At 39.5% G+C, this 16,730-nt stretch overlaps 1 protein-coding gene across 2 annotated transcripts in view; it reads left to right on the top strand.

Annotated features, from left to right (window-relative positions):
• The first annotated feature begins 12,986 nt into the window (after window positions 1–12,986).
• Window positions 12,987–16,730, top strand: part of PPP4R2 (protein phosphatase 4 regulatory subunit 2) — a 62,262-nt gene continuing 58,518 nt past the window's right edge. The window contains exons 1-2 of one of the 2 annotated variants that reach the window (XM_006917468.3): window positions 12,987–13,271; window positions 14,247–14,328. In XM_006917468.3, the coding sequence (XP_006917530.1) occupies window positions 13,238–13,271; window positions 14,247–14,328 (116 nt within the window). In that variant the 5' untranslated portion in view covers window positions 12,987–13,237. Of the gene's footprint in view, window positions 13,272–13,342; window positions 13,635–14,246; window positions 14,329–16,730 lie in introns of those variants that run through there. The other variant, XM_025050680.1, reaches the window with a different exon arrangement.

The raw sequence follows: 16,730 nt of genomic DNA, 5'->3' as shown, positions 1-16,730 counted from the left end.
AGGGGCTTTGGTGCAGGCAAAGGTCAGCCACCATTTGTTCCTGGATTGAGGCTGCCTGGTGGGATCTACAAACTTACCTGTAGTTGGTTGCCACTTGCGCTGTGATTGGAGATGCTTGGGAGCACCTACTCTGAGAACTGAAGTGGGCTACCACTAGTGCCAGTCTTGGGACCCTGTGTTGGGCACCACAATATGAGCTGAGAGCAACCACCACTTGTATCGGGCTTGTGGCCACTTAGTTGAATCTACATTTAAATCAACACTGGTTGCAGCTATACCAGACCTGGGGCCACCTGATAGGTGTTACAATACAAGGTGAGACTGGTCATCATCTGTGCCAAACTTGAGACTCTTAGCAAGAGGTACAGGGCAAGCTTATGCCAGCCACTGCTTATTTGGGGTTTGTGGACCTTTAAGAATGTTTAGGAAAGTCCACAGCATGAGCCGAGGCAGATTGCTTCTGGGAAAACTCCACTGGAATTAGCTCTGAACGGCCATGTGAGTTGGGTGGGGTAGGGTTTCGGGGAAATACTAGAGCAGGATGAATTTTTATCCATGTTAATGGGAAGCTCAGATTTGGTACCCACCTACACCTGCCAGCTGGGTGAGAAAATGGCTCAACAAAGGAGAAATGGTGCCTGCCAGCACTTTCGTCTCTGGAGAGAGCTGCCCTGACCCCTGCCCCTCCAGCCCTTACCCTAAATCTAGTCAACCCAGGTTCTCTTTATATGTCCTTGGTGGTTTTTGAGCTACTGTTCCTATAAGGTTAGAGCAAGTACATTTGTGAGCAAGGGAGTCAGTGTGTGGGCCTCTTCAAGATGCCCTTCTAGATTCTTAATCACCACACTTGCTTTCTCCATGTTTCCACCCCTCCTACTAGTCTTATTATGGCTTCTTCTTTATATCCATAGTTATAGGGATTCTGTGCAGATAGTCTTCAGATGGTTCTCAATGATGGTTATTCTATAATTTAGTTGTAATTTTTTGATATGGTCATAGGAGGAGGCAAACACAAAGTTTACCTACTCTGCCATCTTGACCAGAAGTATCTTATTTCTTCCTTAGTAAAATATCCATTCAATTCTTTTTGCTTATTTTCAAATATCAGTTTGTTCATCACTTATTATTGGATTTAAGGAGTCTCAACATATTCTACATACAAGTCCAATATACATGTTGAAAGACTTTTTCTTAGTCTATGGTTTGCCTTTTTATTTCTTTAGCAGTATCTTTCTAAGAGCAAAAGTTTATGTTGATAAAGTCCAACATATCAACTTTTTCTTTTGTGTTTTTTGCTTTGTGTTTTAAAAAATGATTGCCTATCCCAAGTTGCAAAGATTTTCTCCTGTGTCTTTTTCCAGAAATGTTATAGTTTTAGGTATTATACTGAATGTTTGTGCCCCTCACCCCAAATTCATGTTGAAATCCTAACTCTCAATGTGGTGGTTTTAGGAAGTGAGTCCTTTGGAAGGTATTTAGGTTATGAGAGTGGATTAATGCCTTATAAGAAAAACACAAATTTTTCTCTTTCAGCCATGTGAGGATTCATGATCCATTTTGAGTTAATTTTTATGTATGGCAAAGGATAGGGTTGATTTTCATTGATTTCCTTATATGTATCCAGTTAATTCGAAAACTGAACTGGATCCAACTGACTTGTGTTTAGCTACATATTAATGTTTTTATCAATATTGGATAAGGACAATCAAATGAAATGGGCCCTTGTATTCATTAATCACATAAATACTTATTGATTATCTACTAACATCTTTAGTAGGCTTCGGGAACACATAATGAATAAGATACAGCTTTGACCTTCAATAGATCACACTTAAACTGAGGACATAAATATAAAATAACTATAACGTGATATGAGAAAGGTGTACTTGAGCTCTGTGTTTCATACCACCGTCAATTTTAAAAGTCACAGGCAACATTTTAAAAAAATGAAATAGAGTATTAAGATAAGCATTACTTTATAAAATCATATTTTAATTTTGCGTAATGTATCAATATATGTTTATTGGGTTGCAATATAAAATGACTTTTTTTTACTAATAATCAAAGAAGTTTTCAAGCCCCTACATTATATATATATACAAATTGTTAGGTAATTCAATGAAAGGAGCAACAAATTTCTAGCAGAGGGTTAGGGGACACTCAACGCAGAAGAAATAAAATTTGAGCAGAATCTTAAGAGAATGTTTGGGGAAGAGGCATTACAAGGAGAAGGAACAGTATGTGCAAAAGCCTGGAATTATGCACAATTACCACAAGTTCCAGGAATGGTGAGAAGTGTTTCTGTCAAGAACAAAGAATGCTAGGGGTGGCCTAAGGCACAGACTGGGTACAAGAAGATGAGGCCAGAACAATAGACTGCGGAGATACTACAAAGGCTCTTTATGACATATTGGTTAGATTAGCTTTAGTCTCTGAGCCTATGTTTCTCAAAGTGTGGTTTCAGGGATCACCTTTATTAGAATCATCCTGGGAAGTAGTTCTTAAAGTGTGGTTCCTAGACCAGTAGCATTAGTATTATTTGGGAACTTTTTAGAAATAAAGATTCTTGGGCCCCATACCAGACCTGATAAATCAGAAATTTTAGAGGTGGGGCACATAATCTGTATTTTAATAAACCCTCCAATTGATTCTAATACAGACAGAAGTTCTAATGCAAACTCCACTGACCTAAGAGTTTGGTAAAATAGAGGTTTCTAGCTCCCACCCCAGGCCTATTAAATCAGAATTCTGGGGGCAGGGCCTAGAGTACCCATTTTTATCAAGCTTCCCAAGTAATTCTAACTAACTCTAAAATTTGAGAATAACAAATCTAGGGTGTGTGTGATCAGTTGTAGATTTTAGGATGCTATAGAAAATGATATGACCTAGAAATCACTAAAAGAGGAGTAGGCCATTAGGGCCTCCTAAAAAGGAAGATTGAACGAGAAACTGTGGTGATTTTGACAAACATAAATTGGATTATGCCATTTCATTGTTTAAAACATTCTACTGTCTATTATCTTTGAGAAGAGAACCAAACACTTTATCATGGCTTAGAAGGACCCACAGTACCTGGCTTCTGCCTTTCTTATTCTTGCTCTGCTCTGCTCTCTCTTTATTTACTATGCTCTAACACTCTTCCAAGTTCTTTGAACACATCATGCCCTTTCCTGTCTCAAAGCCTTTGCATCTTTTGTTTCCCTAGCTCTTCCTTGACATGGCTCATTTTCAGGTCTAAACTCAAATGTTACCTTTTCAGAGAGATCTTTTCTGATCACTCCATCCAAAGCGGCCTCATATGTATTATCCTATTTATTTCCTTCAAAACACTAACTATAATCTATAATTCCTAAGATTTTATGTAATTGTCTACTTCCCTTACATTTGTCTGTCCCACCAGACTGTACGATCCATGAGGGCAAAGATCCTGTGTGCCTTGTTCACCGCTGTCTCCATAGACCAGTTTATGATGTAAAATACATACTCAGGAAGTATTAAGCTCTGAGAATTTCCTTGGGTCAACTTTATGTTCTGAGCCTGTGACTTTGCTGATAGAGGCTGATCCTGTCTCCACTCTATCTACTCCACACTTCTGGATGGTGACACTAACAAAGTGCAATTACCAATTGCAAAAGTAACATACCTTGTGACAAACCAGAAGGTAGTCAAATCCAATCAATGCAATTTTGAACTGTCAGGACAGTCTTTAGAGAGTAAAATGTAATGAAAGATGAAACTACATGCTTGGCAAAAAAAGAAAGAAAGAAAAGAAAAGAAAAAATGTTTCTTAATAACTGACAAATCTCAAAGATGAGAATCAAAACAACACAAAGGTGTTATTGTTTTCATCCATCAGATTGACAAAAATTATTAAGTCCACAAGTATATCTATATGGACATACTTTAGGAAGGTGACGGCACTGGGGGAGTCAGTTGAGATTGTTGATTAAAAATAAGCTTATCTAGCAATTGCTCTTTTAGAGAAATGGTATTACCTAGTCACAAAGAGGCTTATAGCAGCAGAAGAACATGTAACAATAATAATAACAATGGTAATAAAAAAATATAATAAAAGATTTACCAAGTACTACCTTAGGACCTCTTTTAAACCTCAGTCTTTTATAAGGTAAATACTGTCTCTATTTTATTCAAGAGGACACTGAAATTTGAATTATACAAGATCTTGTTTATAATAGAGAAAAATTGGATAATCCTATTGAATAGTCCTGTAAATTTCATCTATACACCAAAGCACTAATTAAAATAAGATTTAAATTAATATCACTAAAATAAAATGAAAAGACATATTAAGTAAAAAAATCAAATTGCAGAAGCATATGTTGCTATTTAGAGACAGAAAGAAATTAATTCAAGAATAACTACTTCAACATATATTGATGCAACGAATATTTATTGAGCACTGTGGTATACAGACATTGTACAAAGCTTCAAGACACTTGGGAAAACCCAGTGAACAAAACATAGTTTCCTTTTATTAGGGTGTTTATGTTCTAACAATGCAGAGACATACAATAAACATAATTTTAAAAGGAAATTACATAATATGTTAGAAGATGAAAAAGGCTATGAGCAAAAGAAACAAATAGAGTAGGGTATGGGGGGTCGAGAATGCAGGGGAGGGTGAGGAACATCATGTCAGTGTGGTCAGGGTAGGCCTTGTTGACAAGATATTACTGGAGGAGGTGAAGAGGTCACATGGATGTCTCAGGGAAGAGGGATCCAGGCAGGAAAAAGAGCCAGGGCACCATCCTAAACCGGAAGGTTAAGGGCACATTATGAAGGCTAGAGAGGCTGAAGCAACTTGAAGAAAGGCTGGGGGCCGTTGTCGGGATAAAGTTAGAAGGGCAGAGGAGTGGCAAATTATGCCTACAGGGCCAAAGTGTGGCCCACTGTAAGGACTGTGGCTTTTACTGAGTGAAATGAGCAGCCGCAGAATTTTGGGCAGGACATGATCTGATCTTGTTAAAAGAACGCCGGTTGTTGTGCTGAAAATAAATTGCAGGAAAGCAAGTATAGAAGGCAGGAGAGCTAGTGAGGCTGTTGTAATAAAACAGGTGAAACCTGTAGACATCTCAAAAGGCTCACAGCAAACTTGTACCTCTCCATACAGTGGTAGGCTTTGGGTAGGGAGAGGATCATAAGGGACTTTTGTTTGCCTTCTATTTGAGTTGCTTTTGGAAAAATTATCAATCATTGGAGGAGATAAAAGTAACCTACTACTACTACTACTACTACTACTACTACTACTACTATTATTATTAATTTTCCCCCTTCCTTCCAGAATAATTGAGTCTAAAACCAGTCAGATGTGGCCAAGAAAAGTAGGACTCTGCAAAGGGTTAGGGGAAGGTAGCCTGGTGCAGGCTGTCAGAGCCCAAGAGAAGTAAGAAGGACAACTTAAAGAGACTAGCAGTAGTAATTTGCGGTCAGTTGCTTACCAGGGATATTGATTCAATAAGTAAATATATAGAGGATAAGGGTGGCCAGGTTCTTTACTGTTGGAGAGCTGTACATATGGAAAGGGAGAAAACTAGAACGAATCCTCCAGTATTGGATTCAATTTGGAAGCTGTGAGCTCACTGTTTTCAACATCTATATTTATATAGATAGATATAGAAATGAATACATATGTGGGTGTGTGCATGTGTATGAATCCATGTATATGGTCTCTGGCTCTGTCTGCCAATAAGGTGTGGGAGCAGTGACATCCTAATGACAATAAACACCCTAATAGCCTCATCTAGGTTCCTAAAGAACATTCTCCATGAAAAGGAATCAGAACTTCTTGGAAAAATGGCTAATTCCAGGGCTGAGGCAGGGAAGACGTGAGATTAGCCTGGAATAGCTTTTTGTACCCCAAAATAAAAAAGTGCTCCAACAATGATGGGAACACAACAAAGAGATACAGTAGCCAGCTTGAAGAAGGTCCCACTGACCAAGTCTAGAAAAATTTAAATATCAAAATAAAAAATGACAGTAATGAATCATAACCCATTGAATAAAATAGGAATCCATGAGTTCAAACTAATACACATTTAAGAACATGAATAAATGAGAGACCATGACATTTTCCTTTATGTTAGCATGCCAACTAATAATGTAAAAGGAATGATGGAATTAGAAAACCACCATTTGGCAACCATCATGGTAACAATTAACTCAGCCAATAAACATTGATGGATGTGAAAACTTGAGAGTGAAAGTTGGATGAGAAATGGGATATTTACATAGTTAAAAGTACTTTCTACAAAACACTTGTAATTATTATAGTACGCTGAATGGTATCCCACAAAAAGATATGTCCACATCCATGTCCTCCTCCCTGGAAACCTGTGATTGTTACCTTATTGGGGGAAAGGTTCTTTGTAGGTATAATTTAAATTTAAAAAGTTTGAGCTGAGGAAATCATTCTGGATTACCTAGTTATCATTCTAATAACTAGTGTCTTTTTAAGAGTAAGGTCAAGGGAGATTTGACACACAAAAGAAGAGGCAATGTGACCACAGAGGCAGAGATCAAAGGGATGCACCCATAAGTCAAGGAATGCCAACAGTCAGCAGAAGCTGGAAAAGGCAAAGAATAGACTCTTCCTTAGAGCCTCCAGGGGGAGTACTGCCCTCCTGACACCTTGATCTCAAACTCTTGGCCTCCAGAACTGTGAGAGAATACCTTTCTGTTATTTTAAGACACTCAGTTTGTGATACCTTGTCACAACAGGCACAGGAAACCAACACAATTACAAAGGGGGAAAAACAATTTTACAGAAGAGAAATCTGGCAGGCACTACCTTAATCCTGTGATCAAAGTGAACATCATCAGTAATGATACAAATTAAAATTGTGGGCCACTTACTAGGATGAAATGAGAACATAGCATTGCTTCTATGACATTCTTGTCAGAGATGCATCACCTGAATCCAATCATGAGGAAATGTCACACAAAGCCAAATTGATGGACAGTCTACTATTCTAATCTTCAACGGGATAAAGGTAATGAAATTCAAGAGTAGACTGAGGAACTGTCTCAGCCAAAAGGAGACAAATAGACATAACAACTGAATGCAACTGGGTCCTTCTCCTATAAAGCAGGGGGGCCCAATTCCCTGGCTACAGACTGGTACCAATCTATGGCCTGTTAGGAACTGGGCCACACAGCAGGAGGCGAATCGGGGGAGAGCAAGTGGAGCTTCATCGGTATTTGCAGCTTCTACCCAGCACTAGCATCACAGCTTCCACTCTACCTCAGATCAACAGGCATTAGATTCTCATAGGTCCCTGGTGCCAAAAAGTTTGGGGACTGCTGCTATAAAGGACATTACTGAGTCAATTGATGGAACTTAAATAAGGTCTGAGGATCAGGTGGAGGTAATATATCAATATTATTTCTTGATCTTGGTAGTACTGTGATTATGTAGTAGAATGTCCTTGCAAGAATTGCATACTAAAGTTTTCAGGGTTTTGGAGGTATGTATTCAGCAACTTACTCTCAAATGGTTTGGAAAAAAATGTTCTTTATACTATACTTCCAACTTTTTTGCGAGCTTGAAATTATTTCAAAAAAAAGAGGAAAAACATCACAAAGATTATTTTTGTAATTTGTAACAATAGCTAAATTCGATTGAGTCAGATCACTGGTTTAATTCTCATAACAAACCTATGAATGAGATATCGCTATTGATTCCAATTTGCAGATGAAAAAACAGGCATTTTCACATTAATTACTTACCAGAGTTCACATAGCTCGGAAGTCATAAGTCAGGAGTTAAACCCAGATCTATCTGATTTTAGATGCTTTTCTCTTAAGCAGCACATAATTTAATATTCTTAAATTATTGAGTACTGTGTGTATATACTGATGTGTCTATATTGTATATGTATTAGGGTTCTCCAGAGAGACAGGACCAATTGGAAGTATGTATGTTTGTGTTTGTGTTTATCATTAAAAAATTGGCTTATAATAATTGGTAATTATGGAGGCTGGCAAGCTCCAAGATCTGCAGAGTCAGTCTGCAAGCTGAAGACCCAAGAGAACCAATAGTTTAATTCCTGTCTGAGTCTGAAGGCCTAAAATAGCTAGTGGTATAGTTCTAGTCCAAAGGCCAGCAGATTTGAGAATCAGGAAAAGTCAATGTTTCAGTTTGAGTTCAAAAGCAGGAAAAAGGTCAATATTCCAGTTTGAACACCAGCAGGCAGGGAGAATTCTTTCTTGGGTGCTGGTCATGGTGGTACTGGTGGTGGTGGTGGTCAGCCTTTTTGTTCTATTCAGGTTTTCAGTTGATTGAATAAGGTTCAGTCACATTAGAGTGGGCAATCTACTTTACTTAATCTACCGTTTAAATGTTTTCTCATCCAAAAACACCTTTACAAAAACACCCAGAACAACGTTTGACCAAATATATGGGCATTCTGTGGCCTGGTCAAGTTGACATATAAAATTAACCAAATTTTTGAACAACAAAAATTTGAACTATAAGGGTGCACTTATACACAGATTTTTTTTCAATAACTACTGTAAATGTATTTTTTTATGATTTCTTAAGTAACATTTTCTTTCTAGCTTACTTTATTATAGAAATACAGTATTTAATACATATAACACAAAATATATATATTAATTGACTGTTTAAATTATGGGTAAGGCTTCCTTCCAGTTAACAGTATGTTATTAGTAGTTAAGTTTTGGGGGAGCGAAAAGTTATACGTGAATTTTTAACTGCACCGGGGATCGGGGTGACACACTTAACTCCCGTGTTGTTCAAGAGTAAATTCTGTGTGTGTGTGTGTGTGTGTGTGTGAGAGAGAGAGAGAAAGAGAGAGAGAGAGAGAGAGAGAGAGAGAGAGAGAGAGGTGTGCTAGGCTAAAATGTGGATATTTGATAGCAAGAATTGATTAGTGTCTATCCAGCCCAGCCTGAGGGAGAGAGGGAGATGCCATTTCTTACACGTACTAGAGAACTGGTACTCTCACATGGGGATGAGATTGTGTTTCTAAACAATACTCACAGTCAGGATGAACTTTCTTTCAGATTGCTCATTTGCTGGGGCTCCATACAGCCTGCCTCTTGTGTTAATTTGGTTAGGGTCAATCAGGTTCCTTGATGTAGTCATCTTTGGAAGTCTCTGACCACCATTTTCTTTACTTCTCTGGTAACTCCCCATTGCCTGGCCTCAGTGCCCTCACATTCAAAGCCACAGCATCCAGGTTTATACTTGGAGATCCTGTGCTATGTGAAATTAATCCGGATGATATGTAAAGCTCCCCTCTTACTTGTTTAGAAAATTGCATTCATCTTAATTTGTCCATCTTTCTACCTCAGTTTCATCTTGGCACCCATTATGATATACAAATAAGGACTAAAAGACATGAATAAAAGGCCATGAAAATTGAAGAGCTTCCAAGTGGTATTTTAGCCTAGCCTATTCTCTGTCCTCCAGCCCCTTTAGGTGGGGTGTGGGTTTTTCTAGATTTTTCCCTCCATCCCTTATTCTTGCCCCATCCTACAGAGTCATGTCAGAGGGATGGCCCAACTCCAGTAGTTCTCCCTAGAGTTATGAGAACATCCTTACACATTTTCTATGACATAGTCCAGCTATTTTCTCTCTTCTACTTCTCTCTCTGATTTTATCTTCCCTTGCCTAGTCTGAGTCTTCTCAAGTTCAGGCTTTTTCCCTCTCGTATATGCCCCAAGCAGTGGGCCAGTCTTCCTGCATGTTCATGTTTGTTTAAGGTTCATCTTTTCCATTAAACCATGAGCTCCGTAGAGAGGAAGAGGTTGCATGCACATTTTCTCCCCAGTACCTAGTAGGCCTTCACGGTCTGTTTGCCTGGTTAATATCATTCCCTCTGCCTCTGTAGGAACACTCTTCTCTACAAAGTGCAAATCTTTTCTAGTCTCTAAGTGAGGCCCTTCTAAAGAACAACTTCCATCTCTGCCTAGAAGAGATTTTGCAGGCCTCTGACCACCTGATTGGCACATTTGCTTTCCACTTTGCACCAGAGTATACACTCACATCTTATCTCTCCTGGTAGTTTGAAAACTTCTTGAGGACAAGAAAGTGTTTGGAAGCCTTGGAGTCAATATAAGTTTGAATGATGGGTCAGTCGCTTGCCTGTGTAGTTGTGTGACATTGGGCAAGTTAGTTCACCTCTTTATACCTCAGTTTTCTCTTCTGTTAAGTGGGTATAATAATATCACTTATCTCACAGGATTTTTGTAAGGATTAAATCATACATTTTTGTAAAGTACTTAGAAGAATGCTAGACACAGAATATACTTAGAAAATGTTAGCTGTTACTATTATTCTTCTCACTTGTTATAGTTACCTAATGTTGTGTAACATTATCTTAGAATTTAGAAGCTTAGAACAATTATAAACATTTGTCATCTTTGATACTTCCTGTGGAGCAGGAATTGAGAAGAGGCTTAGATGGGCGGTTGTGGCTTGGGATCCCTCATAGGATTGTGGCCCAGATGCCAGCTGCAGTCACCTGAAGGATTTCCTGGGACTGGAGGACCTTAACAGAAAGATAATATTTTTACAATAATAAAATTTTCTTTATTCATGCTGTACAATACAGAAGCAACTAGCCACATGTGGCTATTGAACACTTGAAATGTGGCTAATATGTAAACTTTTAATTACTTTGTTGTATACATTGATTCTCTTGAAGGGTGGGTTAGTGGCCAATCTTAGATTCAGGCAGGAAGGGATTCTTATTACAATTATTAATACTGAGTGCTATTTTACTACATACTCTGATATATTTTTGTTTAATTCTCACAGTAGCTACATAGTGTGATACTGAAGTCCATTTGAAGAACTCAGGAACTGAATTTTAAATTTTAATTTTTATTAATTAAAATTTAAACACCCACAAATGGTTAGTGGCAACTGTATTGTTCTACATGGATATTTCAGGAAGAGATCTGCTTGAATATAGGACAGAGCAGAGAAGTGGAGCCTCAGCTTTGCTACATGGAGAGTAGGCTCCTTTCAGACCTGAAGAGACCATGATAAACTAAATCCAGTGGATGGTAAGTGTTGGCCAAGTACTATTACACACCCCTGCAAGGCTATTTTTAACTGAACTGAATACTCTGAATAACGAAAGGGTCTAAAGACACAGGGACTGGTTCTCTGATGGCAATATTGAGAAAAGTATTTTGGGAGGATAGGAAGAGTCTTTTGCCACATCTGCCACCTAGGGTCAGGGTCAGAACCACTATCTTTTAAGAGTCAACAGTCATAATGGCTATGTCCAAATTTGGACCTTTTAAGACAAGTCAAGAAATAGCCTTTTTTTTTCTTCCCTCCCTTCCTTTCATGGCTTTATGCTAGGCTTTAAGAAGCGTTGGCCCTGAGAAAGAAGACAGCTACCAAAAAGGGCTCTTCTGTCAAACTTGGCTCAAATTTAAAAGCAGAGCTTAGGAACTATTTCTAAACAGGAGCCTCTCATGCAAACCACACTTCAGGGAGTAGCCTGCAGTAAATTGCTTGACTGCACTATGTTCTTGCTGTCTGAGCCAACTCCTGGTATTGTATTTCAACCAATAAGACTGAGACTTTCCCTGTCCAATTGGAACTGAGCAGCTATATTTCCATTAGCATCTTTACCAACCAATCAAAGCAGCTCCATTTTGACCAATCTGGAAAGTGCTTTTTGGACCAAACTATGAGGATTTAGGGTTCTCATTTGTATGAGGATGGACCAGTCAGGGACCAGGGGTGGGAACTTCTCCATATAAGCTACATAAGCTATGTAAGTCCGCTCTCCTCTGGCTCTGGAAGGGCACTTTACATTTCCACTGAAGAAAGAAGACTGAGTTTCCTGCTATTCTGAACTAGAGCTGACCAGACCAGACCAGAGCTGTCTAGCCTGAGAGAGGCCTTACCCAAGGACAGCCTTGGGTTCGCAGAGCCCTGCTGTATCATAATTGAACTATTTGCATTGAATAAAGTTTCCTTTTCACTGCACCCTAATTTGGAGATTCCTATCAGCGTTGAATTGGTACCAACAACCATTGGTTGACAGAAGAAAAGGTGGAATAATTCAATATCTTCTCCTTGACTAGCTCATAGACACACAAAAATAATAAAAATGTCCATACACTGGTAGGGAGCCAGATGTTCTGGGTCTGGTGCTGTTTTGCCAGATTAGCTCTCTACACTTCAGCTATCCTCTTTGTAGAATGTCAAGGCTGGAGAGGACTTCTGACGTCCCTACCTTCTCTAGCTTCCTGGGTGCCTATGTAATGTAACCAAAATCATAATGATAAAAAACAGTAACCACATTAACTGAGAATTTACAGGTGCTAGGTACTGAGCTAAATGCTTCATATTCGCCATGTCACTCAAGCCTCATGACTGTTTTACAAGTCCCCATTTTCAGATGAGGAAACTGGCTCTGCTCCGTGAATTTAAGTAACTAGTCCAGGGTCATAGGGGTAGTAAAGAGTTGAGTTGGGCTTTAAATCCAGCTGGTTCCAACTCCTAAGCTTTTAATTACTTTGTTGTAAACATTATTTCTCTTCAAGGGTGGTCAGTGGTGAACTTTAGGTTCAGGCAGGGAGGGATTTTTATTACAATTATTATTAATACTGAGTGTTATTTTACTGTGTACTCTGATATATTCTCGCTTAATTCTCACAGTAGCTGCACAGCGTGGTCGATACTAGTGCCCAAATTGTACGAAAGGGAAAGTGAGGCCCAGAGGATCTCAGTAAATTGCTAAAGGTCATACAGCTAGGAAGAAGCAGGGGACTCAAAACCAAGTAGTCTGCCTCCATTCCCCTGCCTTGGTGATTCTGCCTTCAGAACAGGGCAGACACGTCAGAACCACCACCAGGGAGAGGGATAGAGGCCGCCGCCTACCGGGCCTCCGGGACCGCCCCGGCGGCAAGACCCCGGCGCGCACGCGCCATCAGGCTCCGGCTTGGAGCGCGCCCCGGGCACGAGGACGGCCGCGGGGAGCGTGCGCGCGGTGACGTGCCGGGCGCCATGTTGGAGGGCTGGTGGTAGCGGCTCGGGGAGGTGCTCATTCTCTCGGTCTCGCTCTCTCGCTCGCTTCCCCCGGCTCCCTTCGGTGCCCCCCCCCCGTCGCCTGCGTGCGGGGGTGTGTGCGAGGGAGGGGGAGGGCGTCGGGGGGGTGGGGGGAGGCGTTCCGGTCCCCGGAGACCCGCGGAGAGAGGCAGAGGCTGCGAGGGACTCCGGGAAGCCATGGACGTCGAGAGGCTGCAGGAGGCGCTGAAAGGTGGGGATAACTGCCCCCTTTTCCTTCCTCCTCACCCTCCGCGGCCCTCTCTCCTATCCCTTCAGGGCTAGTGGCATAGAGGGCCAGGGCTGGGCGCGGGAGAGAAGGTGCGCTTACCCGGCTCCCTTCCCCCTCTCGCCTCTCTAGGGGCGGGAGCCCTGTGGGCAGCTCCCTCCCGCCCGCTCTGGGCTTTGTGTCCGACGCTGGCGTCTAGGCTGGGGGAGGGGAGCTGGGGAAGCTCTCACTGGGCCCCATCCCCTGTCATACCCTTCCGGGGTCAGGTCGTGGGCCTGCAGCCCCCTCCTAGGCAGGCTCTGTTCTCCGTCAGGCCCTCGCACGCCAGGCGTCGGGTTAGAGGAAAAAGTAAGGTTTGGGAATGGGGGAGGGGCGGCAAAGCAACTTTAAATTTGTATCTCAGGAAGCTTTTTTCAGGGCTTCTGGAGTCGTCATTCCACGCTTCTTAATTCTAAGGTGGTCGCCTTCGCTGCTCTTGATGCTCACCTTTCAAGCAACAGGCTTGAGAACAGTGGCTTTCAAACTTAGAATACCGTGATTTCCGCCTGTTCAGACTTATGCTTTCAAATCCAAAATCTTTTGAGGAAAGCTACATGAGGTGTCTGGTGTTTCTTAAAACGCAGATTTATAAACTTCACATAGATAAACAGTTTGTGGGGCGTGGGGCCTGAGATTTTAATTTTAACTGGATTTTCAAATAAAACTAATGCTGATGTTCCCCCGGATCACACTTTTAGAAACTGCATTAAAGATGGTTTGTGGAGTGCTTACTTTAGGAGGATTCTTGTTACCTGTGAAGAGGGTGACATGTGGAAGTAGAACTTGGGGAATTGAAGTGGATATTGGGTTGAGAGGCTAATTTTTTTCTTAATATAAGGAAGGACTGGGAGGAAAGTTTGTTTTTTAGAGGGTATTGGGATTGATTATGAGAAATACTGATAACTTTTCTTTCTTGTCCAGATTTTGAGAAGAGAGGGAAAAAGGAAGTTTGTCCCGTCCTGGATCAGTTTCTTTGTCATGTAGCAAAGACTGGAGAAACAATGTGAGTTGAAAACATGTATTCGATGTTATAGACCTATGTATCATTCAGAATTGCTTGGGAAAGGGCAAAAAAGTGTATTTTAGAAGAAATGAATAATCCTTCTATGTAAAGCCTACAGGCTCCAGTCATTTAAAGCATTTATTTAAGTGCATATACTTTAGTTACTTTATGCATTCTATGTACTGAATTTTAAAATTTAGTTAATTTTTTTTGTATTTATGCTTGGGTACATTTAGAATTACTGGTCTGAAAGCCAGAAAAAGGAAGAATGCTTATTCCATTATGACCCTTTTTTTTAGCCATAACAGGCTTATTTCGAGAGTTTTGTGGCTTTGTTTCAGATTATTTTGTTGATTGTATTTTCTCATATTCTCTTATATCCAACCTTTTGTTGTCATATTTATGTATGTGGGTGTTAAGTGTCACTTCTATTCTCTTGAGAACTCTGTGATATTCTGACAAATTCCAGATGAGACAGTTTTGACTGTAAACTTTTTTAGGCTAGCTAACTTGTTACATATGCTCAGCATTTTATTAAGTTTGTTTCCAAATGTTGTGATTCTGAAACTTTTACAGTGAACTTATACAGTAAAGTTAGAACTATTTACAAAAGGAACATTTCATTGCATTGTTGTGTGAGTAGTTTGGGTAGCAGGAGTTGTTTTCACTCTCTGGCTAACTTAAATCAGAGTGTGCAGATTTGGTGACATTCTTGTAGTGGTAAGGAGTGGGAGCAGAAAAGGGGAAGCTTTCTTTGGATGCGGTATTGAGTGGGCTTTCTCTGCTCCCTTACTTGTTTATTTCAAAATTTCTTTTTGAGGCCTAATAGAATGTAAGCTTCAGCAAGCAGTGTATACTTTCTTTGGGTTTATTAGCAAATGTTCGTTTGCTTATGGTTGTAGTGTAGCCTTCTAACTAGCCTAATTTTAGAAAGGGGAAAATCTCTTTGCTTTAAAGATCATGTAGACAAGCTGAACCTACTTAGTGCTTTCTAAAAATTACCGGTCAACTTAAGAATGTGATTATGATGTGTTCAATTATATATTCCTATTGCATTTAAAAAATAGAACCTTTTAGGAGAAAAAAAGTCATTTTTTGTCTATGAATTATAGTCTCATAACACTTATTTTTTTTAAATTGATGCAAGATAACGGGAATTTATATAAATAAGCTTAAAAATGACTACATGGCCATCTTTCAAAAATAAATTAATTCCTAATCATAAATACTTGAAATAGTTGCCACTATTTCTTTCAAATTGCTGGTTAGTCCATATTTATCCCTTTCTACAATACGAGGAGGAAAAGCATTTTACTTTAAGAGTTTTGCTACACAGGATTATTTCATACTGTTTGGAGATAAATATTTAAAACCTCTTATTCAGCTTATCAGACCTGTACAAACTGCCTTCCCTTTTTGATAAAATACAGTAGATGTTAGTACATTTACTAAGAGTAATTTTGTGTTAAAGTGGTTGGTGTTGATAGATTGTCTATTGAGTTTGGAAAATATTTTTAAATTTATCATTTAAGTAGCTGATGTTTATACATTTAGCTTTATTTAGCCCCCTTTTTAAAAAAATCTGTGGGCATGCGTTACTGAATTTGCAGTTTCCGTCATCTACTTATGGCTAGACTGAGCTTTGTCTAACTTCTAAGATTGTAACAGGAGAATGAAAATCTAAAGAACAGCAAGTCAGATCTCTTTGATGTTTTAGGATGAATGAGTCGTTAAAATAAGAATTCCATAGTTCTGTTTTTATTTTCATTGATACATTATAGCAAGACATCATTAACAGAAGAAATTTGTGAAACTTTGTGGATGAAAATCAGTAATAGCCTAGGCTATTCATTTAAGAAAACAGTTGATTTGACTCTTGTGTTCTTAGCCTTAGAGAGATTTTAGAATTACAGATTCTTACTGAGGAGGCAGTTGTAGGAATATTAAAGAGTATTGGAACAATTTTCCTTCCTAGTTTGTTAAAAACTACCTGTAAGCATCTATTGTAGGAAGTTGGGGAAGATGCTAAGATGTGGGGTACCAAACTGTTATGAAGAGGGAAATACCTTTTATCTCTCTGTTTATCTGTCTATAACAGCCCCCAAATTAGTTTTTGGCTACTTCAAAAAAATTTTTATGTCAAAAGGTTACTTTCTCCTTAAAATGGGATATTTCTTGAGCAGCACTTTTCCAAAGATAACAGTTTCTAACTTAATGCCAAATATATATTATATGCCGAACAAACAAACGTGGTAGGTTTCAATCATAGATTTAAATAATTTGATGAGTTTTAGTTGCAGTTATTCATTTTGATGGTCAAATTGTCTCATCTTTGGCCAGTGGGAGCCTCTTCCAGTCGATTCCAGAGTCCCTCTGTCTTGACCCTAGTAGTCTTTGGTAGT

This window comes from Pteropus alecto, unplaced genomic scaffold, assembly GCF_000325575.1.
Source record: "Pteropus alecto unplaced genomic scaffold, ASM32557v1 scaffold75, whole genome shotgun sequence".
Classification (NCBI taxonomy): domain Eukaryota; kingdom Metazoa; phylum Chordata; class Mammalia; order Chiroptera; family Pteropodidae; genus Pteropus; species Pteropus alecto.
The sequence above is the reverse complement of the archived record's forward strand: the minus strand, read 5'-3'. Positions and strand labels throughout refer to the sequence as shown.